At 44.6% G+C, this 23,802-nt stretch overlaps 1 protein-coding gene across 1 annotated transcript in view; it reads left to right on the top strand.

Annotated features, from left to right (window-relative positions):
* CASP8AP2 (caspase 8 associated protein 2) overlaps nucleotides 1–23,802 on the top strand; it is a 137,176-nt gene that overhangs the window by 14,036 nt on the left and 99,338 nt on the right. The window contains exons 2-4 of the mRNA XM_029596855.1: nucleotides 7,804–7,923; nucleotides 8,280–8,356; nucleotides 22,705–22,788. Coding sequence (XP_029452715.1) covers nucleotides 8,308–8,356; nucleotides 22,705–22,788 — 133 coding nt within the window. The 5' untranslated portion in view covers nucleotides 7,804–7,923; nucleotides 8,280–8,307. The remainder of the gene's footprint in view (nucleotides 1–7,803; nucleotides 7,924–8,279; nucleotides 8,357–22,704; nucleotides 22,789–23,802) is intronic.

Below are 23,802 nucleotides of genomic sequence, written 5' to 3'. Positions count from 1 at the left end.
TGCTGGGCTTGATTGTCCCTTGGTCTGACCCAGCATGGCATGTTCTTATGTTCTAATATTCTCTTCTTCAGGTCAGAATTCAAATGAGCAAAAGGAGACAATTACCAGGAAATATAAAGTAGAATGGCTGTCCATAAGGGACTCATAAAGGGTGTCTAACATTCGGGCCGATACAGTACAGTGCACTCCGATGGAGCCCACTGTTAACCCTCGATTGGACACGCATTTTCGACACGCTAGCGTTACCCCTTATTCAGTAAGGAGCCAAAAACGCGCATCCAATCCCCTGAACCTAATAGCGCCCGCAACATGCAAATGCATGTTGATGGCCCTATTAGGTATTCCCGTGCGATTCAGAAAGGAAAATGTGCAGCCAATTTCTTCAGGCACCGGAAAAGTGCACAGAAAAGCAGTAAAAACTGCTTTTCTGTGCACCCTCCGACTTAATATCATGGCGGTATTAAGTCGGAGGTCTCAAAGTTACCAAAAAAAAAAAAAAATTTGAAGTCTGCTCGCGGGTCGAAAACCGGATGCTCAATTTTGCTGGCGTCTGGTTTCCGAACCCGCTGACAACCAGGGTTAAATTATGCGCTGTTCCAAGCAGATTTTATTGTATTGCCCCCCCACCCCACCCCTGTCTAGCAGGGAACCAATATCAGCTTAAAGTGAATCTGCACTTTAATAGGAGTCAATGCAATTTAGCTAAAAGCAATCTGACTCCGTATCTGCACGTTCTCAGAGCGTTAGATCAAAATTTAAAGAACAAAACCGAAATTTAAAGACCCTCGGGTCCCCCCCCCAGTTGAGTTTCCCGAGGTGATTTCCGTGGTCCCTCGGAGGTGAGCCTTGGTCCGGTGGCCGATTCGCGGCAGGGACTTAGCCCCCGAACCCTCGGGCGCGGCGTAGAGGCAGCCTCAGTCCGGTGGCCGAATCACGGCGAGGACTTAGCCCCCGATCTCGGGCGCGGCTGAGAGGCAGTGGGTGCACCCCTCGAGCGTGGCGGTGAAGGTATTTGCCCTCTCCCCCTGCAGCCAGAGACCGCCCGGAGCAAAACCGGGAAGCGCCGAAGACAAGGTAAGGTGTAAATCTTCTACTTAATCCGGTCTCCGAAGATCGAGGAGGAGCACAGATCGGTGATCGGAATCTGTGCCACCGGGTTGATCCGCCCTAGCAGGGCCAGGCCCCGGCTGTTCCAGGGTCTGCCCATGTGGAGACCCTCCAAGGAGGTCGCCATATTGCTCACACGCTCGCCGTCGCCATCTTGGCCTTGTTCGCCGCACCACCCGCCGTCCGATCCGAGCACACAAATTGAGCTAAGCGCACAAAATTATTTGTGCGCATATCTTAGGCGCACATAAAACCTTAAGCGCATAAGTTACGCGCACAGTACAAGGCGCATATCTACGGCTAGACGCACACCTGCGCGCACATATCAGACGCAATGGAGCGCATAAGAGCTTACGCGTCCACGGAAATGGCACCTCCAGAAATAGGAATAAAGGCTCAAGGCCTCTGCCCAGCATGCCACATCAGAGCCGCACAGAGCGAGGAAGCAGACGCCCTATGCGCACAAGTGGACGCCATAGTGTGCGCGGTCGCTAAGCGCACTACCAGCCCAGTGGAGGGAGGAGCGGAGCTCAAGGATGCACACGACCGGCGCCTGGAAGCCATACTAAAACAAGCATTTGAGGTGGCAGCCATGTCCCTGCAAATTGTGACCTGCTGCACCGTGGTGACACGTTCCTGTTTATCCCAAGCCAGGAACAACACCCCGGGAGTAGACATGGAATCAGCACTATCATTCCTCACTGACGCGGCTTCCGATCTAGTACGTACAGCAGCCAGAGGAGTCTCATCCACAGTGGCAGCCAGGAGACAACTCTGGCTTCGAAATTGGTCGGCTGACGCCTCCTCCAAGACACGCCTCTCGAGAATGCCCTTCAAAGGATCCCTCCTGTTCGGCAGCGAACTAGAGAAACTGGCTAACAAATGGGGCGACTCCCCATTACCTCATCTGCTGGAAGACAAGACGAAGAGAAACCAGCGTCCCTTTCCCAGGTCCACCAGAGGCAGAAGCTCACAGCGCTTCAACCCTTACAAGAATAACTATCAAGCGCCCTGCCCTACAGGCAGGAACCAGTCCTTTCGGAACAAACACAACAAGAGGGTAACCAGCTCGGGTCCAGGCCCCAGCCGCACCCCACAATGAGATTCAGCCAACCCATCCTAGGGAAGAAGCCATAGGGGGCAGGCTAACTCTATTCTACCGCTGATGGGTGGAGATAACTTCGGACAAGTGGGTCCTAGCCATCATCAGAGAAGGGTACTTCCTGAAAGGAGTCAAACACATTCGCCCACCACTAAAGTGGCCAGTGCCCCTGTGGAACCTCAACCTCATCTTGGAATTCCTAGCGGGATCCGCCTTCAGACCTCTCCGAGGCCTGTCCCTCCGTCTGTTAACCTTGAAGACGGTGTTCTTGCTGGCCGTGTGCTCGGCCCGCCGCATCTCAGAGCTACAGGCCCTGTCCTGCCGTGAGCCATTCCTCAGACTCACCCCGGGGACCATTCAGCTACGCACGGTTCCCTCCTTCCTCCCCAAAGTGGTCTCACACTTCCACCTTAACCATCTCACTACCTGCGATCTCACTACCTGTGGTGGACGGCTTGAAGAAGTCGGAAGAAGCCCGTAGTCTGCGCCATCTCAACATCGGCAGACTCCTATCCAGATATCTGGAAATGTCGGAACCAATACGAAAGAAGGACCACCTTTTCATCCTTCACAGCGGAAAGAGGCAAGCAGAAGCGGCCTCGCGGGCAACCATTGCCCGCTGGATCAAGGAAGTCATTAAGGCGGCCTACATAGAAGCGGGAAAACCACCACTTCTACAGGTCAAGGCCCATTCCACCAGAGCCCAGGCGTCTCCTGGGCAGAAACTAGAATGCTGTCACCTGCCGAGATCTGCAGGGCGGCAACCTGGTCCTCCATCCATACCTTCTCCAGATTCTACCGTCTGGAAGTTAAGGCTCGGGAGGACACAGCATTTGCAAGAGCAATCCTTAATGGACCACGGGCAGCCTGCCACCCAGTTCGGGAGTAGCTTTTATACATCCCATTGGTCCTGAGTCCATCTGCTACATGCTAGGAAATGGAGAAATTACTTACCTGATAATTTCGTTTTCCTTAGTGTAGACAGATGGACTCAGCAGCCCACCCTCGGCTGCCACTATACATGGTCCTTCAACAATCAAGGGTAAGCCATGCTTTCATTTCCCTAGGGCATCCACCCTGCCGGGTATCGACGCTTTCCAGTTGGGCACACTGACGGTCTCCAGCTATAGTCAACCAACCAGTTCAAGTTAATCAAGTTTTTAACGTTCTAACAAAAGTTATCTAAGTTAATCATATTAAGTTAATCAGTCAGTCACACATATATCCACAATGCTTTGCAAGGAAGAATACTGAGGAACTGCACTTCCTGCAGGGGTATATGTACTAGGGGCTGAGGTCAGATTGAAATCTGATCCGTCTCCAACTGCTAACAGGAGTACACTATACCCATTGGTCCTGAGTCCATCTGTCTACACTAAGGAAAACGAAATTATCAGGTAAGTAATTTCTCCATTGTTAGTGCAAGATGTAAATTCAAAAATCTAACTGGGAGTCAATGAAGTCCTAAAAGTAACAGCCATTGCCAGCTCTCAAGGAACCCTGGACCTACTTGTCCACTGATTTTATCACAGATTTCCCTCTTTCTCATGGCTACACCACAATATGGATCATGGTTGACAGTTTCTCTAAGTTGGCATATTTCGTTCCTCTTCCAGGCTTGCCCTCCCCTCCCGAGTTAAACCGTCTGTTCATCTAACACATCTTCCAACTACATGGGCTACCTTCTCACATCCTGTTTGATCAAGGTGTCCAGTTTACAGCCGGTATTGGAAGGGCCTTTGTGTAAAAAAAAATAAAATAAAATAAAAATTGACATTACACTGGATCTCACTACAGCCTACCATTTGCAAGGGAATTAATTAGGTCCTCAAGACTTTCCTTTGCCAATACATCAATGATAGGCAAGATGATTGGGCCATTATTCTACACTGGGCTGACTTCTCACATCATAACAATGTCAGCAGTTCCACCGGCTCTTCACCCATATTGTTTATGGAATGCACCCACAGGTTCCTCTGGTACTTCCACTCTTGGAGCTCCAGGATTTTTGCCTATGAACCAGTCAGCTTATATCTAAGGCAGCAGCTCAGGCCAAGAAGTATGCTGATAAGCGTAGACTGGCTCAGCACTTTAAACCTGCAGACCTTGGGTGGCTGAGCATGTAGAACTTGCGTCTCCAAGTCCCTTCTCTTTGATTGGCACCCAGTTTTATTGGTCCTTTCCTAGTCTTGTGGCAGATGGGGCCCATGATATATCAAGTCAAGCTTCCAGCGACGGTGAGAATGCACAACAACATTCCATGTTTCATTATTGAAACCCCTGGTCCTGTCGTGGCCCTCGCAACAGCCACCTAAACCCGCAGCAATAATCTTTGAAGTAGACTCCAACTACAAAGTGCAGGAAACCTTGGACTTTCGCAGATGCCACAATATTTATTTTATTTATTTATTTATTTAAGGCTTTTATATACCGACTTTCTTGATACAGATCAAATCAACTCGATTTACATCGAACGAAGCAGAACTATAACCAACCATATAACCGTACACCCTGGAGGAAAGGAGGAGCAGAGGTGATATGATACAGACTTTCAGATACTTGAAAGGTTTTAATGATCCAAAGACAACGACAAACCTTTTCCATAGGAAAAAAATCAGCAGAACCAGGGGTCACGATTTGAAGCTCCAGGGAGGAAGATTCAGAACCAATGTCAGGAAGTATTTCTTCACGGAGAGGGTGGTGGATGCCTGGAATGCCCTTCCAGAGGAAGTGGTGAAGACCAGAACTGTGAAGGACTTCAAAGGGGCGTGGGATAAACACTGTGGATCCATAAAATCAAGAGGCCGTCAATAAAGAGTGGGTGGCTAGCCAGAATGACGGCTACTGCCTGGAGACAATACCCTTATTCAATAAACATACACATGGTTACTGTGACTCCAACATCGCTCTAAGCTACAACAGCAAGAGGAAATGTGGAAAAAAGGATTTGCACTCACAAAGTGGGGAGTAGCTGGCTTGTTACGGCGGTTACTACCCCAAACCAAATAAGCCTGATACTTCACTTTCAATGCATATCCAGCATAGCTCTCTGCTTCAACGGCAGGGGAGAAGAAAACCTGATACTTCACGCATATCCAGCATAGCTCCCTGCTTCAACAGCAGGGGAGAAGAAAAACTGATACTTCACGCATATCCAGCATAGCTCTCTGCTTCAACGGCAGGGGAGAAGAAAAACTGATACTTCACGCATATCCAGCATAGCTCTCTGCTTCAACGGCAGGGGAGAAGAAAAACTGATACTTCACGCATATCCAGCATAGCTCTCTGCTTCAACAGCAGGGGAGAAGAAAAAAGGATTTGCACTCACAAAGTGGGGAGTAGCTGGCTTGTTACGGCGGTTACTACCCCAAACCAAATAAGCCTGATACTTCACTTTCAATGCATATCCTGCTTCAACGGCAGGGGAGAAGAAAAACTGATACTACAAGCATATCCAGCATAGCTCCCTGCTTCAACAGCAGGGGAGAAGAAAAACAACCAATAAGGGCTGAATAACACAGTCTGGGTAAAACAAATAAGCATGGGTGTAGCTTGCTTATTGCGGCGGTTACTTCCCCTACTACCCATAACTAATCAAGCTTGATATTTCACTTGGTTGCAGCTCCATCACTGCTCTCTACATTAATGGTGGGGGTGGAAGGGAAATAGAACCAAAGAGCTAAGAGAAACAGATAAGTATGAGAAAAAAATGTGAAGCTTGCTGGGCAGACTGGATGGGCCGTTTGGTCTTCTTCTGCCGTCATTTCTATGTTTCTATGTTTCTATATAACAAGAGACAATTTGAAGGAGCATAAGTTACATTCTAACAAGGTTGCCTTAACTGGGAGAAGGAAAAAAAGAGGGGGAGAACGAAGATAGATTACTATATACAATAAATAAAATACTATTTACAATGGAGAAAGGGAGGGAGGCATGATAATTCTAAATCAGGCTGTTGGGCTATTGGCAGGGAAGGCTCGGCAGAATAGCCATGTTTTCAGTTTCTTTTTAAATAAGTTGGAATATCTCATTGCATAGAAGACTTACGATCCAGAAGAGAACTCCTGGGAGCCAGTGGCCAAACTTCAAGCTCTTTTGTTGGTAAAGGAGTTCCATCGTCACTTTCTTCAAAAACCAAAGCCCAGGACCTTGAAGAGGGGGCTTAAGTTGGGGGGGGGTACTGTTATGTTTGACTTGTGAGACATCCCTGCAAGTGGCCGCACTCACCTTTGTCGCCACTAGCTGAGCCTCTCCCGCAGCTGGACGCTGTTTCCAGCTGACCCCTTCCTCCCCCTCCTCCCCATATCTGCGCTCACGTCCAGGGTCATCTCCTTTAAACGGCACGCAGCACCCCTGAATGACGATAGCGGCCTTAGCACTATATAAGGGCTTTTGCAGACTCTCTCTATCCTCAGCAACAGGTCTCCAGCATTCCTGGTACAATGCATGTTGCTTCTCCTCTGTTCCTGTGACCTGCTTCCTATCTTGCCTCGTTTCTCTAGCTGGTCCCCTCTCCTATCCTGCTCCACTTGCCTTCTTGCCTGTTCTGCTGTGTCAGTCCTTCCTCCACCTTGTCATCCATGTGGACTGACTCTTGGATTTGACCTTTTGCCTGGACACGAACTACTCTTTATTGCCTCCTGCCTCTGATCCTCCTTGCTCTCTGCCTCCTTCTGACCCTTGCCTTGCCCTGTATCTCCACCTACAGTCCCATAGAGACTGTCGCCTGTCGGCCTCCAGATCCCAAGGGCTGAAACTGAGAGTGAAAGAAGCTAGTATAGGTGAAACCCTAGGCCAGTCTCTCTCCAGCGTAGCTCCGCCAGCTGTCAGTGAGGGCCTGTGGAATTCGCCCCATAGGCTGCGTTAACCTCTCCACAGCAGTATGGGTCCATACACATTACAGTTTGTTTGTTTTTTAACAACTCAGAAAGTAAATCAGGTTTGTTTTTTTTCAATGACATTTCTAGCTAAATTGTGCATTATGAACTTGTTTACTTTTTTGTGTTCTGCTCTTTCCTCTTGTTCCATTGAAAACTGTACACTTTCATCACACCCTCTTTTTTTTTTTTTTTCTTATTTTACTGAATTTATTCTTCAGTTGGCAATCCTGTTTTCCTGTGTTATACGTTTTCATATGATGCGTGCATGAGGTTCTGATGAGCAGCAGCAGAAGTCCATCCCCAGTTAACTTGAATTCAGGTCACTAAGACTAAGTCTGAGTTTTCAAGAACTTTGCTTAGGATTCCTTGGAAATGAAATATAGTGGAATGCTCACTACTAGAGTAGTTTATATAAAATACAATTGTTTAAGACTTTAAAATGAATGACCTAAAAGTCATATTGAATAACCAAAAGTTGAAACTCGGCCTAAGAATGTCACTTAGTTGACATATCAGATACATAGTATGATAATTCGTGAAAGGAGGTGTTTGGTTTTCACAGTTACCTGAGTTGGCTGTCTTGTAAATTATATTTTAAACTCAACCAGAACACTCTTTCATTTTCTTATCAAGTGAGAGAACTAGTGGCATAGTTTGGCTTCCATAGGAGAAAAAAAAAATAAAATCTTCTTCTTTTTTTTTTTTCTCCCATAGGAAAGAATGTGAACTACACTAACAAAAGGAGTCTTCCCAAATTTGCTCCTGTTCTGAGCAGGGAGTAAATCTATTTTGCGACAGAGTTCTTAGGGAGGCAAATGAAAGTTATGTATCTCGGTGAGTGAATTATTTCTTTGTGTGGGGTTGCAGGAGAAGCAGAGCCCAATCTATGGAGGGGATAGACGGGCTTCACTTCTTGTAAACACTGAATATCTTGTGGTGGGCCCTTCCAAATATGTTTCTGAATGTTTTATAAAAGAGTATGTATACTTACCACATATCTCCCTTTTTCCCTATTTGGGGAAACCCAGTATTCAGTTGCTATTTGCTTACTGGAAGCCAAATCCTTCAGAAGTTAATTGAGCCCTAAATATATTTTTCTTATATGTTTTAAACTATGAAAGGAGTGTGCTTTTATATTGTTTGACTAGGTTTCTTGGCTAAAATTTATTTTTTTTTTTCCCTTGCCACAGATGGAGAGGCTGTAGAAATTATAGAATCATGGCGGTAACCAGTGGTGGTGACCTGAATCTTTTCACTGGCCTTTATGGTAATGAAAGGTTTGATAGGAATTCAAATACTGTAGAATGTTAAATATATTCTCTTAACCTATGGGATGGACCATATGGATGTTCTCTGCTGTCAGAGAAATGAGCCACACAGATGAGTCATGTGACTGCATCTTTATGCTGGCTTAGTTGGATTCATTCTCAGCTTTCTTGGATAAACCTCTGGCCATGTATGAGGGTTTCCATGCTGGTAGTGAACCTACTGCTCCTCTGTTGTCTTTTTTTCCGTCGTCGGAGGGAATTCTGGCAGAGCGCTCCTGATAACACCTGTGCTCCACAACCATTCTCACCTTATCTTGTCCAAAGTTGTGTACCATTTCCCAGGCAGGTTTGTGTTGTATTTTTTCCTTTGTCACCTTAGGTTGGCTTTTCCTTTTCCTTTCCTTTTTTTTTTTTTAAGATGGAGTATCCAACTCGCTCCTCAATGGTTGCAAATTGAGTTTTCAGGATATTGCTAACAAGTACGCACGGGAAAGAATTGCATGCACTGCCTCAATTATATGCTGCTGTATCTCATGCATTTCTAATAAGGATTTCCTGTGTCAATCAGGTGAAGCTGTGAACAGGGAAGGACATGGTTCTTCTCTGCTCTGGGTGCCTCTTCATTGATCTGCCCCTAATCTCCCGACATCGGGATTTAGTGTGGCATATTATATTTTGGAAATATTATAGCAGATTACCAGGATGCATGTATAGTGTGAAAGATGTTATGTCCACCTGTTTTGCCAAGAACGGTAAAGAAAAAGGGAACATGGCCGAGGCAAAGATAGTAAAAAGTCATGTGCAGAATTGTTAAGTACTGCTGCCTGAAGCAACAGTGGTAGAGTCAGTGGCGGTGGTTGTAACAACTTTCAAGTCTAAATTTGTAAAGGTTTATGACAAACTAGAAGTATTCCTGGAATGACTGATCTTTCCCACCAATTTACAGACTTGGAACAAAGGGTTTCCGACCTGCAAAACAAGTTGTGAGGCACGACCAGACATCTGGAAAAACTGGCGCAGACTATCCAGAAATGTGAAGCAGAGCTCTCAAGGACTTGTAAAATAGATCCAGATGCAGAAATTTGTGTTTTGTGGGCTTCTCCGAATCCTTGTCTGATGGCAAGTTCTGGGATTTTTGGAAATATGGCTGGCAAAGGAGCTCAGTCTGGGAGATAATGCTGATAAGAAAGGGTGCACTGGCTAAGTTCTTAAGAAAGATCCGCAGGATATCTTTGATTATAGGCAGGAAAGAAATATTTTAAATAACTTAAAATGAATACAAATATTCCAGGGAGACCCCAGGTGGTTATAGTCCTGATCTTGAATTTTAGGTATAAGGCCAAGGTTTGCATTGCTGCCAGCAGATGGAGTGGGAGAAAGTTTCACTGACACTGCTTGATAAAACCTAGTGCCACCTGCAGTTCCTCATTTAAAAAAAAAAAAAAAGTACTCATAACCAGCAGATGGTGCTAAAACCTGCAGTTCTGTGGTTTGGATAGTTTTTGTTTTTGAGCCTTCCTCCCAGGGGTCTTTTTGGAATCCTAAGGGGTTCTACCCTGACCGGTCCAGGCGGGGACCTCTTTGTGTGCTCAACCTGTGCGCCCGTGGATTGTAAATCTGGTGGTCCAGATCCTCCCCTTCACTGGTCCTGTGGAACTTTGGTCCACTCGTCATATGGAAAAGCTGTACAAGAGCTGCGCATTCCGTCCAAAACGGGAGCAGCCCCCTCCGAATCAGACTCCTGCTGAGGGATTTTAACCCCCAGGACCTGGTAGGCCAAAGGCAATAAAGCCTCAAGTTCGTCCTTCCGAAAAAGGCGAACCACCTTCGGGTCATCCCCCTCAGGGCTGTGCTGAACAGGGTGCAGCCCTAGAAAAGCTGCCAGAGTGGACTGTGAGGGCAGTGAATGGAAACAGGGTGGGGCCCTCTTCCAGCAAGCAAGCTATTCTGCAGGGAAGGAGTGCAGCCATGTATGTCTGGCCAGTAAGCTTTCCCAGTTCACCAGAGCCAAAGGGAAGAGAGAACCTGAGGCTGGAGGTGCAGGTGCTTGAGAAGCAAGCAGAGGCTGGGAAATCATAAAGCTCGCACCCAGGTTGCCTGGCCAGGCAGGGAGATGAATGGGTGCAGACAGTGGCAGAGATAAAGGTGATTGCAGCAAAGATTGACAAAGTGCTCACTGAGCTCTGGCAATGTACCCTAGGAGGAGAGGCTGCAGTAATCCCAGAAGGGGGCAGCATTGAGAAGCCAGAGGATGGCGATACAGGTGTTCCTGATGAAGACCCTGTAGGGTGCCCATAGACTATCGGAAGTCCCAAAGCACCACCCGTAAGATGCCCTAAGAAGGGGGGTGGTGAATGCTAAAAGAGGGGTCCCAGAGAGCCTTAATGGAGGGTAACACAGACTGCCCAGGAGGAGGCAGTATGGAATGGCCAGTGGACTACAGCACCAAGGAGGTCCTGAGGAAGACCCTGTAGGGTGTCCAAATACTGCCAACAGCCAAACTCCCAGGAGAAGCTCAGAGAGAGAGAGAGGGCATGAGAAGGCCAGCGAGAGACACCATGGAGAGCCCAGAGGGTGGCGTTGCAGAGAGCCAGAGTGTACAGAGGAGGAAGGGGTAGGCAGAGAGCCCAGAGGAAGGCACTGTGGAGACTTAAGCAACTGGAAGCCCAATCTTCCAGTCTCACAAGGTCCTCCTGCAGTTTATCACAATCCGCTTGAGATTTAAGTATTCTCCCAGGAAAAGCAGGATGGTGGTCCTAACATGTGGGTGACGTAACTGGACGGAGCCCTATCATGGAAAACTTTTCTGTCAAAGTTTCTAGAACTTTTGACTGGCACACTGAGCATGCCCAGCATGCCATGATCCCTGCAGCCATATGGGTCTGCCTTCAGTCTCTCTTTTTTTTTTTTTTCCGTGCTGCAGTTTGCCTCACGAGTAGGAGCTCTGTGAGAATTTCTCACACAATTTTCCTCACGGAAAAAATTAATATTTTACTTCAAAAAAAGCTCCCTCATAGGGGTCTCCCATCGTGAGAGGTTTTTTTTCATCGTTCGGTGACTAAGTTCACTATTCCTGGTCGGTTCCCACTTCCACCTTTTTTCGGTGTCCGCAGGCTATCGACTGTTTTTGGGCCTCTACCTCTGCCATTATGGCAACAGGTTTCCGAAAATGTCCGGAGTGCCCCTGACCCATGTCAATTACCGATCCACATGATGTCTGTGTGCTGTGCCTTGGCTCATCACACAACGTGTCTCACTGCCCAAGTTGTGCCCAGATGACTCCGAAGGGTAGGTGGGCTTGCCTCGACAAGATGGAGACTCTGTTCAAAATCAAATTGACTCCATCGACATCCACCCAATCATCACCGGCAGGACCATTGAAGAAGTTAGTCATCAAACTTCTCCAGGAGCACCAGAGCAGCGGATGACCGTCCATCACAGACTCCATTTTGGTATCCACATCATCTACCTTGATGCTGGGGAAAGACCGGACCGAGCACAGAGGGGAAGCACAGAAGCGAGTCGACTCCCGGTGCCGGCACCGACCCCACGTCGGTCTCTATGGCTATCGAGCTGCTTGGGAAGATGATACGGGTAGAGGAGCCTCTAACACCCTCTCCACCCAAAAAACCAAGGCAATCCCCATCGATATCTGTGCCGGGACCTGAGCCCCCACAAGTCCCTGTGGAGGTGCCAGTAGTGCCTAGCCTGCCACCCCCTGTAGCTGCGATAAATATCTACACCAGCTTTCAGGGAGGAACTGGACTGTTTCATCCACTAGGCAGTGCTCGATGCTCTCCGAGACCTACAGCCATTGATGCCGGCCCCCATACCGACACCGGAGCCATCAATATTTGCACTGTTGCTAACCAGGCTGCATACACTCATCGGTGCCCTTCCAACACAACCCGGCCCACCGATGCCAAAGCAACCTGCAAAGCCTCTGAAATCCCCGATTCCCATTCCAGGGTCCTCAGATGACGAAGGCATGGATTCTAGTCCTCTGTCACTGATGCCTGGTCCATCAGGGTTCTCGGGACGGAGAGGCCCTCATTTTCCATCGATGCCTCCAGTGCCATCGAAACCTGCATCGGTGCCACAGCATCTTCCACCGAGGCCATCGAAGGTTCCATCGGTGCCAAACCATCCTACCATACCAATCTTCTTCCCTCCTTCAGGATCTCAACAAGAGACCTCTTCTGACACATGGGAAGATGTTGACACCGACACATCCACGGAGGATATCTTATCAGAACAATCTCCCCCAGAGGATCTCTTTTGCCAATTTTATTAGGGAGATGTCAGAGACAATTCCCTTTGAACTTATTACAGATGAGGACACAGGCCACAAAACATTAGAGGTTCTCCAATTTGTGGATGCACCAAAAGAAGTGATGGCTATGCCAGTACACGAAGTACTAGTAGATCTGCAACATCGTCTCTGTGAGCATCCTTGTGCTGTTCAGCCTGTGAATAAAAGGACAGATACAACTTATCTTGTCCAACATATTCCTGGTTTCCAAAAACCACAACGGACCCATCAGTCAGTGGTAGTTAAGTCTGTACAAAAGAAGGCCAGAAGACTGCGGCCACACTCTTCAACACCTCCTGGCAAGGACCAAAATTTCCTTCATATCTTAGGTCGCAAGGTGTTTCAAGGTTTTATACTAGTGTCACGCATAGCTACATACCAACTTTACATGACACAGTATCAGAAATCTCTGGAAGCAGATTCAGGGAATAGCCGACTCTCTTCTCCAACAGCAACAAGATAGTCTCAACTCCATACTACATAAAAGCTTGAGGCTGGCAAACAAGATGTTCGTGCCGCGTACGACTCCTTTGAAACAGTTTCTCGCATGTCAGCAACAGGAATCAGCACCAGGAGGTGGGCCTGGCTAAAAGCCTCTGACTTGAGACCTGAAGTCCAAGACAAACTTGTCGATTTGCCATGCACGGGTGAAAACCTATTCGGCGACAAGAATCAAGATGCAGTGGCTCAATTAAAAGACCATAATGAGACCCTGTGGCAATTATCTACAGTGACTACCGAGGCCTCTTCTTCTGCAAGAAGATCCACTAGAAGGGACCCTAGAAAACAATTGTATTGCCCACGCAGATAATACCCACCTGCATCTCACGTGAGGCCAACTAGACATCTCAGAGAACACATCCTCGACAGCCCAAGACATCCAGGCCTCAGCCACCACCGCAAACAGGCCAGGCCTCTGGATTTTTAAGTAGTCGCTCCATAAATCCAAAACCAGATTTGCCAGTAGGAGGTTGAATTCGCCACTTCTGTATATATTATCTGACTTTGTACAGTGGCGCTTATCTGTAAATATACAAGGATACCACAAGGAATTTAATTGAGGCGCAATATAAATTTAATATTGCATAACCTTGGAAGCACAGATGCCAGACCTTCAATTTATAAAATTACACACATTTAGAGAGCCAAATTGAATATATCAAACATACAAAATTTATTTAAACCAACCCAAATATAAACCTATATAGACAATAAAAACTAAGCTAGCACACTCACACATTCATACCCACACATTAAAAAATGTTTTTGAGATATCACGTACAAATATAATCTCTTGCTCCAAATACGTTGCACATATATACTTTCTTTACAAACAATCAATAATGCATATCTCATATATTGCCATGATTTTTTTAAGCTGAGATGTTTAATTCCTAATGTCCGACAAAAGTAGATCAAAGATCTCTTCGTTTCACTCCTCACACGAGGGGCTTCCTCAGGGACCGATATAATTCACATATTTTACATATGCTACCGCACTGCAATAAATCAATATCACAGGAATTACCCGCAAATTCAATCTCAAAATCATCATCACCCACTACCAACCAAATATCTCTCTTCATTTTTTTCTTTTCTAATTACAGACTTTTTTAACATTAAAACCCTACCTATTTCACCATCACCAAACTTAATTTAAAAAATATCTCCATTTACCTTATAACCCTACACTTTAACCAAGCAGTTTACAATCAAACAACAGGAAACACAATTTTCCTTCTCCTATTTCACCTATACTGAACCCCTGAAAAACTCAGGTCAAATGTATAGCAGCCATACCTACCTTAAATTATAAATCATCCATATGTTTCACTTCAATAACTTCTTATAAATGCCATCCATCGCAATACTTTCAATACATTGAGGCCATCAATTCAAACACTTCCTTTATCGCGGCGTGTCCTTTGGTATTCCCGTTAAATGTTACAAACCGGTACTAACTCCAATACCTTTCTGAGTACATTATAAGACACACCGACCTGTGCTCTCAAGAAAACATATTCTGTAACGATATAACCCAAAAAGTTATTCTTAAACATGAAAAACTCACTTACCATTAACCACCAACTACTTCAATACACAAGAGACCTTCCAATACTCACGTTCAGACCGGAGGTGACGTATCACGTCGTCACCCGCTGGTGTATGAAAGTCATGCTTATCCAAACAACTTTATATAGAACGAACACTAGTAATTAGACAAACTTGTCAATTATCTTTTTAAAGCACCAATGTAGTTGTCATTAAAACAAACCACTCCAATCCTCTTTTATTCTGACCAAAACATAATAGACACCAACTAAAGATTTCACTAACCCACCTGTTAATAAAACGCATTCCATTCTATTGGACCATTCAATCCTAGCGGTATCACAGTCTGCCAACTGAAAATAAATTGTTGTTCAATCTTTCTTAACATAAGGGATAAATCTCCCCCATGTTGAAGAGTTACTTGCTTAATCACGAAGAAACGAATATCTTCCGCAGTGTGATTACTTTCAACCCAATGACTTACTAAAGGAGCATGTTCCCGTAATGCCTTGATACGGCTCCGGTGCTCAACAATACGACAACGAATAGAACGCGTCGTTTGTCCTATATAGATTAAATTACAAGGACAAATAATAGCGTATACCACACCACTTGTATTACAATCAAACAACCTTGGAATTTTGTAAGGAAATTTTAGATGAGGATGACAAAACGTTTGACACTGAAGCGTCAAAGGACAAACAGAACACGAACCACAAGGCACCTGTCCATGTATCAAACCTAAATCACCTGATACCTTACCACCCTTGAGTTTGTCATACAAAGTTTGACGTTTTTTCATAGCAAATACAGGATTCTCTGTAAAACAAGGTATAGTTGACAAGACATGCCAATGGCTTAACACAATATCTTTAATCTGAGTACTCTTTGAAGAAAACGGAATGGTGCAAATCATCCGATTTAAGGTATCTTTTGGATTATAAATCAACAAATTGTCCCTATTCGAATATAGTGCACGTTTGTAGGCTTTTTTTATGACAGACTTAGAATACCCTCTAGCAATAAATCTATCCTGTAACTGAGATGCCTGAATTTTAAACTCAGCCGTGGAAGTACATAAACGACGATATCGCAGAAATTGACTTATGGGGATATTATCCTTCAGTTGTTTCGGATGAAAACTACGGTAATGCAAAAGTGTATTTCTATCTGTACTTTTCCTGTACACTGTAGTGTCCAACTTCTTACCATGAACAAAAACCTGCATATCCAAAAAGTCACAGAATGTTTATGTTTAACAACAGTGAACTTTAGATGTTGATCCCAAGAATTCAATAAATCCAAAAATTTTTCTAGCTGTACCCCATTACCATTCCAAATAAAAAATAGATCGTCGATATAGCGTTTCCAACATATTACATATCGGAATAAATCAGATTTATAAACCCATTTGCTCTCAAAATTTGCGACATATAACCCAGCTACACTGGGAGCCATCGGGGACCCCATAGGGATACCTTGAATTAGGTGAAATAGGTAGGGTTTTAATGTTAAAAAAGTCTGTAATTAGAAAAGAAAAAAATGAAGAGAGATATTTGGTTGGTAGTGGGTGATGATGATTTTGAGATTGAATTTGCGGGTAATTCCTGTGATATTGATTTATTGCAGTGCGGTAGCATATGTAAAATATGTGAATTATATCGGTCCCTGAGGAAGCCCCTCGTGTGAGGAGTGAAACGAAGAGATCTTTGATCTACTTTTGTCGGACATTAGGAATTAAACATCTCAGCTTAAAAAAATCATGGCAATATATGAGATATGCATTATTGATTGTTTGTAAAGAAAGTATATATGTGCAACGTATTTGGAGCAAGAGATTATATTTGTACGTGATATCTCAAAAACATATTTTTTAATGTGTGGGTATGAATGTGTGAGTGTGCTAGCTTAGTTTTTATTGTCTATATAGGTTTATATTTGGGTTGGTTTAAATAAATTTTGTATGTTTGATATATTCAATTTGGCTCTCTAAATGTGTGTAATTTTATGACAAGATTATAGAGAGTTGTACTTAACGCACCCTTTGTGTAATTATAGACCTTCAATTTAGGCAGGGCATTACTGTGTCTTACAGTCTCTTGAGAAAGCTGCATTATATAGTTTCAAATCATGCATAGAAAATGCTTGTGACGAGGATCATTTACGCAGTATGACAGTGTAATAAGCTGACCTTCTCTAGCCTGAGAAATCTCCTCCCCCCTTAAAAGTTCCTTTGTCTAGCATTGCTTTGATGTGTTCTGTTTCTTCAGAACTTCGTTATTCTGTTGATAGATCAATCACTTCATCTCCAAGGGGCAGGGAGAAACTCTGATTTCAATTGGAGTCTCTTGGAGTCAGATAAGCAAAAGAATGCAGTTCCAGCCATCTAACTTCCTGACCTTTAATAGGCTTTGCAGAGCCTACAGGTCTTCCAGATATCTTCCAAATTCTTGAGTCTTAGGTCAGTGAAAGGTTCACTGTATACCAGCAGGTTCAGTTAAATCAGAAGAGCAAAGGACTCTGGGACAGGCTGAGTGAGCCAAAGGCCTGAGCAAAGTCTTATGTTATGCTGACATATATCACTTCATAACCAACTGGCTCAACATAACCACAAACCAATGGGTTATATCCATCATAACCCAGGAATACCATCTAAACTTCCTCATGGAACCCCGGACTTACCACCCAATCCTCTGTGGATGCAAGAAGAACGCACAGGTCTTCTAGAGTCAGATCTGTATACCCTTCTGGGTGCCAGGGCCATGGAACCTGTTCCCTGAGCACAGCAGGGCAGAGGATTCTACTCCCACTATTTTTTTTCTCATTCCAAAGAAATCAGGCAGCCTCTGCCCCATTTTGGACCTCCACAATCTCAACAAATTTCTACGAAAAGAAAAATTAAGGATGGTGAACTTGGGCACCATGCTTCCCCTTCTGCAAAAAGGAGATTGGCTCTGTTCTCTGGATCTTCAAGACGTTTACACTCACATTCCAATATCCCCACATCACCGCAAGTACCTGCGTTTCCTAGTGGGACATCAACACTTTCAATACCGGGTCCTGCCTTTCGATCTTGCCTCGGCACCCCATGTATTTACGCAGTGGCTGCGGCCCATCTACACAAGAAAAGCATACAAGTCTTTTGCTTACCTGGATGACTTCAAGACATCAAGAGCCAATCCAAGCAAGGAGCTCTCGACGCTCTCAAGCTCACTATCAATCTGCTAGACTCTGGGATTTCTCATCAACTACCAAAAATTCCACCTGACTCCATCTCACCTCCTGACTTTCATCAGAGCAGATTTGGACACCACAGTGGCAAAGGCTTTCCTGCCCAACAACCGTGCAGGCACACTCTCTAGACTAGCTGTATCTCTGCGCACAAAGAAAACAGCCTCAGCCCATCAATTCTTAATGTTGCTGGGACACATGGCTTCCACGGTCCACGTCACTCCTATGGCCAGACTGGGTTGGGGAGCTCATATGAACAATCTTCAAACTCAAGGTTCTTGGACACAGCTCGAAGCAACGTTTCAGATCAACTTCCTAGAGCTTTGAGCTATTCGTTATGCTCTATATGCATTCAAGGACTGCCTTTCATACACGACTGTTCTCATACAAACAGACAACACAGTTGCAATGTAGTACTTGAACAAGCAGGGCGGCACAGGCTCTTATCTCCTCAGCCAAGAAACCACACAGATCTGGGCATGGGCCCTTGCACACTCCATGTATCTACGGGCCACTTATCTGGCAAGCATGCAGAACGTGGTAGCGGATCAACTCAGCCGACAGTTCCATCCCCACGAGTGGTCTCTGGATCCTATGATAATGACCAGAATCTTCTAACACTGGGGTCAACCAACAATAGACCTCTTTGCATCTGAACTGAATCACAAAGTGGACAGATTCTGCTCCCTGCACAGACAACCAAACAAGTTAGTCATGGCCGCCTTTGCTCGCCCCTGGAACACAGGCCTCCTATACGTGTATCCCCCGATACAGCTAATAGCCAAAACCCTCGTGAAACTACAACAGGACAAAGGGTCAATGATACTCTTAGCCCCGTGCTTCTCGACCTCTCGATCAGAGAACCTATTCGCCTGGGCACAACACCCACTCTCATAACTCAGAACCAAGGCATGTTACGCCATCCGAACCTTCAGACCCTCTCCCTCACAGCCTGGATGTTGAAAGCTTGATCCTGCACCCGTTCAACCTTTCAACTGATGTCTCTCAAGTACTTGTAGCCTCACGAAAGCCTTCCACACGAAAATCCTATCGTTCTAAGTGGAATAGATTTACCATATGGTGCACACAAAAAGGTATTGACCTTTTTTCCTGCCCTACTCCATCTCTGTTAGACTATCTTTGGCACCTTTCAGATTCTGGTCTCCAGACTTCTTCGGTGAGGGTACACCTGAATGCCATCTCAGCTTACCACAAAGGAGTTGGGGATGGCCCGGTAATAGCGCAACTCCTTGTGAGTAGGCTCATGAGGGGCCTATTACAACTTAAGCCCCCTCTAAGACCACCAGTCACTGAATGGGACCTAAATGTAGTACTTACAAGGCTCATGCACTCCCCGTTTGAGCCTTTGCACTCCTGCGATGTTAAACTTCTTACATGGAAAGTTCTCTTCCTAGTAGCCATTACATCTGCTCGAAGGGTTAGTGAGTTACAAGCACTTATTTATTTATTTATTTTATTTATTTTTAATTTTTATAGACCGAAGTTCTTGTAGGAACTACAAATCAATCCGGTTTACATACAACTTTTAAATGCCCAAAAAGAGTAGTGGGCTTTACATAGAACAGTTGAACAATAAAACAGGTAACAATAGAACTAACCATAAATTATGGAACAAATAGAATAGATAACCAATTAAACATAGTAATGTAGTAATAAATATTATATAGAAAAAAAAAAAAAATATATATATATAAAAGAGATAGAGTAAATGGAGTGTGAGTAAAGTATAAATACAAAGATGAAAGAGCTCAAAAATTAAGGTACAGTTGAAAAAAATTGTAATAGGAAAAAACAGTGAGATAACCCATGATTTGGGTTAAAAGACTTGATTAGGTAGCATTAGAAATCTGGGAAGGCTTGACGGAAAAGCCATGTCACATACTCACCCTATACAAGGTTCCTACATGACAGAGTGGTCCTCCATACTCACCCTAAATTCCTTTCCAAGGTGGTTACTGATTTTCATTTGAATCAGTCCATAGCCTTGCCCACATTTTTCCCAAGGCCTCACTCTCACCAGGGCGAGAGGGCTTTACACACCTTGGACTGTAAACATGCACTTGCATTTTACCTAGACTGCACTGCAGGCCATAGGAAATCCACACAACTCTTTTTGTTTCTTTCGATAAAAACAAACCAGGAGTTGCAGTGGGCAAACAAACTCTCTCCAACTGGCTAGCAGACTGTATCGCATCCTGCAATGAAAAAGCAGGCCTTCCTCTCCAGGGACGAGTGAAGGTGCACTCAGTAAGAGCCATGGCAACCTCGGTATCACACTATTGTTCAGTACCAATTGCTGAGATCTGTAAAGCTGCAACATGGAGCTCTCTTCACACATTTGCAGCACATTACTGCCTGGATAAGGAAGGACGTCAAGACTCTGCCTTTGGACATTCCGTCTTGCAGAATTTATTTCCAGTATAATCCCAACTCCTTCCACATCCACCTGCTGTGATTTTCAGGCTGTCTTATTTTTCCTAACAGTACATCTGTTGTTGTGCCTGTTGCACAAGTTGTACGCTGTTGGTCCAAATTAAATATGAGTCAGCCTGTAGCTTACTATTCACCCACATGTGAGGACTACCATCCTGCTTGTCCTGGGAGAAAGCAGAGTTGCTTACCTGTAACAGGTGTTCTCACAGGACAGTAGGATGTAGTCCTCACGAAACCCTCCCGCCATCCTGTGGAGTTGGGTACAAAACGTTTTATTTTATTTTTTCGCTCGCATCTTTTGCTACAAACGAGACTAAAGGGAGACCCCTGTAGCTGCAGGGATCATGGCATGCTGGGCATGCTCAGTGTGCCAGTCAAAAGTACTAGAAACTTTGACAGAAAAGTTTTCCGTGATAGGGCTCCATCCAGTGAAGTCGCCCACATTTGAGGACTACATGTGGTACAGAGAAGGGCAACAAAAATGATAAAGGGGATGGACCCTTGGTCTTACCCAGCATGGCAATTTCTTATGTTCTTACATCTGGGAGAACACCTGTTATAGATAAGCAACTCTCCTCTCTGCATAATTTTGTGTCATCCACAAATTAGATCACCTCACTTGTCGTACCCCTTTCTAGATTATTTATAAATAATATATTTTTTAAAAAGTCCAAGTACAGATACCTGAAGCACTCCAGTTTACCATTTTCCTCTGTGGAAACAGATCATTTAATCCTACTGTTTCCTGTCTAACTTGCAGTCCACAAAAAGACATCGCCTCCTCTCCCATGACTTTAGTTTTCTTAGAAGCCTCTCATGAGGGACTACTTTGAATGCCTTCCAAATACACCACATCTACCAGTTCACCTTTGCCCACATGTTTATTCACCCCTTCAAAAAAACATGTAGGAGATTTGAGGCAAGATAGTTCCCCTTTGTAAATCCATGCTGGCAGTGTCACATTAAACTGTATCTATCTAAATGTTTTGTGACACTATTCTTTATAACAGTTTCCATGATTTTTCCTGGCACTGAAGTCAGTTTCCCAGATCACCCTTGGAGCCCTTTTTAAATATTGGGGTTACATTGTCCACCTTCCAGTCTTCATGTACAAAGGATGATTTTAATGATTGATTAGTAAAAATTTGTAACACATCTGAAATTTCATTTTTTAGTTCCTTCAGAACTCTGGGGTGTATACCATCCGGTCCAGGTGATTTACTACTCTTCAGTTTGTCAATCAGGCCTACCACATCTTCTAGGTTCACCGTGATTTGATTCAGTCCATCTGAATCATTACCCATGAAAACCTTCTCCATTACGGGTACCTCCCCAACATCCTCTTCCGTAAACACCGAAGAAAATAATTGGTTTAGTCTTTCCACGATGGCCTTATCTTCTCTAAGTGCCCCTTTAAGCCCTCTATCATCTAACAATCCAGCTGACTCCCTCGCAGGCTTTCTGCTTCAAATATATTTTTTTAAGTGGTTTTTGTTTGTTTTTTTATTTAATGTTTATCAGGTTATAACATTTTACAAAGAAATGATATAATCAAGCATTTTCATAAATACAACATTCAAAAATTTCAACAAAGAAATTTGTTCTAGTTTAAAAGCTTTTCTATCTCCTTTTTAAAGGTGAGCACCAGCAGCCTGGTTCCACCCTGGTTAAAGTGGAGCCCATCCCTTTGGACTATCCCTTCCCCAAAAGGTTCCCCAGTTCCTTAGAAAACTGAATCCCTGCTCATCCATGCATTGAGACTCCGGAGCTCTGCCTGCCTCTGGGGACCTGCGCGTGGAACAGGAAGCATTTCAGAGAATGCTATCCTGGAGGTTCTGGATTTCATCTTTCTTCCTAAAAGCCTAAATTTGGCTTCCAGAACCTCCCTCCCACAGTTTCCTATGTCATTGATGCCCACATGTACCAAGACAGCCGGCTCCTCCCCAGTGCTGTCTAAAATGCTATCTAGGTGACAAGGTCGGCCAGCTTCGCACCAGGTAGGCATTTTACCAGGCGATCCTCACGCCCACTAGCCACCCTATTAATCAAATCACCAACTATGATGGCCGACCTAACCCTTCCCACTTGGGCAGTATAAAAGGGAGACCTCTTTTAAGGAAAAAAATGCTAGAATGTAAATATTTTCTCTTCTTCTTGGTATCTTTTGAGAACTCTGGTTCTTATCTTTCCACTGCTGTGAAACAGGGCTGTGCCTAATATCTGCATGATTAAATATGCTTTTAATACACTTTTTACAATTAATGAGATATATTTTGACTTCCTGCTATCTTTTTGCAGCTGCCTCTGACATGGATGATGATAATGATGACGATGGTAGTTCAGTGGATATTTATGCTGGCTTGGATAGCCTGAGTGTTAAAGGTAAGGTGCTGACATATTTTGTTGCTTTAGCATTCCAAACTGTTTTATTCTTTTATACATTTGTTAAGTGAATTATTAACAATCTGTGTTGGAATTGCATTCAGTGAATTCACTGCCTTCTGAAGCAGCATTTGTCCGCTGTGAGAAAAGCATGCTTCCCTCTCTATACCTTTATCAAAGTAAAAGTAACTTTAAAAATAATCTGTTTTATCACTTGGGCATTTTATTTCTCACTGACTTCATGTAGAGAGGGGATAGAAATGGTCCAGACAGAAGCAACCAAAATGGCAAGGGGTCTGCACCAAAAGACACATGAAATGAGACTTTATTTTATTTATGAACTTTTTACTATACCGATATTCGTGGACACACATCACACCCGTTTACAAAAAACTGAAGCAGGCAGAAAATTACAATGAACAGGGAGGGGTAGCAGGAGCAGGCAAGAAAAAGGTGAGATGGGGGGAGGAGAGAGCAGCGAGAAGGAGAGAGGGTAGACGAGAGCGAAATGATAGGAATAAAACAATAATTGAACAGTGAGAGATAACAAAAAAGAAAAACTTTGATAACGAACATATATTTGTGACTGTTTTCTTGATTGATAAAGTCAGGCGAAGTGCTAGTTTACATTATGTCCTTGGGGGAGTCTCCGTGACCGACAGAGTGGTGGGGAGGTAATAGGCGGGAGAGGTGCGGGGAGACACCTTGAAGGCAGACGGGGTGTCAGGGGCAGGGTGGGTGTGGGAAGGAGAGTGGGTTGGGAGCGAAAATATCGAGGAGGGCTATGTTTGATTAGCTTCTGGGTAGGCTTGCCTGAAGAGCCAAGTCTTGATGCCCTTTTTGAAAGTGTGAAGGGAGGGTTCAAGTCATAGGTAGGAAAGAAGGGAGTTCCAAAGGGTGGGGCCGGTGATGGTGAATGCTCTCTCTCTGGTGTTGGACCTAAATATGTATAAGGACCTAAATATATATAATCTAGAGCAGAGCTTCTCAACCACTGTGCCTTGGCACACTGGT

This window comes from Rhinatrema bivittatum, chromosome 3 (assembly GCF_901001135.1).
Source record: "Rhinatrema bivittatum chromosome 3, aRhiBiv1.1, whole genome shotgun sequence".
NCBI lineage: Eukaryota > Metazoa > Chordata > Amphibia > Gymnophiona > Rhinatrematidae > Rhinatrema > Rhinatrema bivittatum.
Note: the sequence above shows the minus strand (reverse complement) of the source record. Positions and strands in the feature narration are given on the sequence as shown.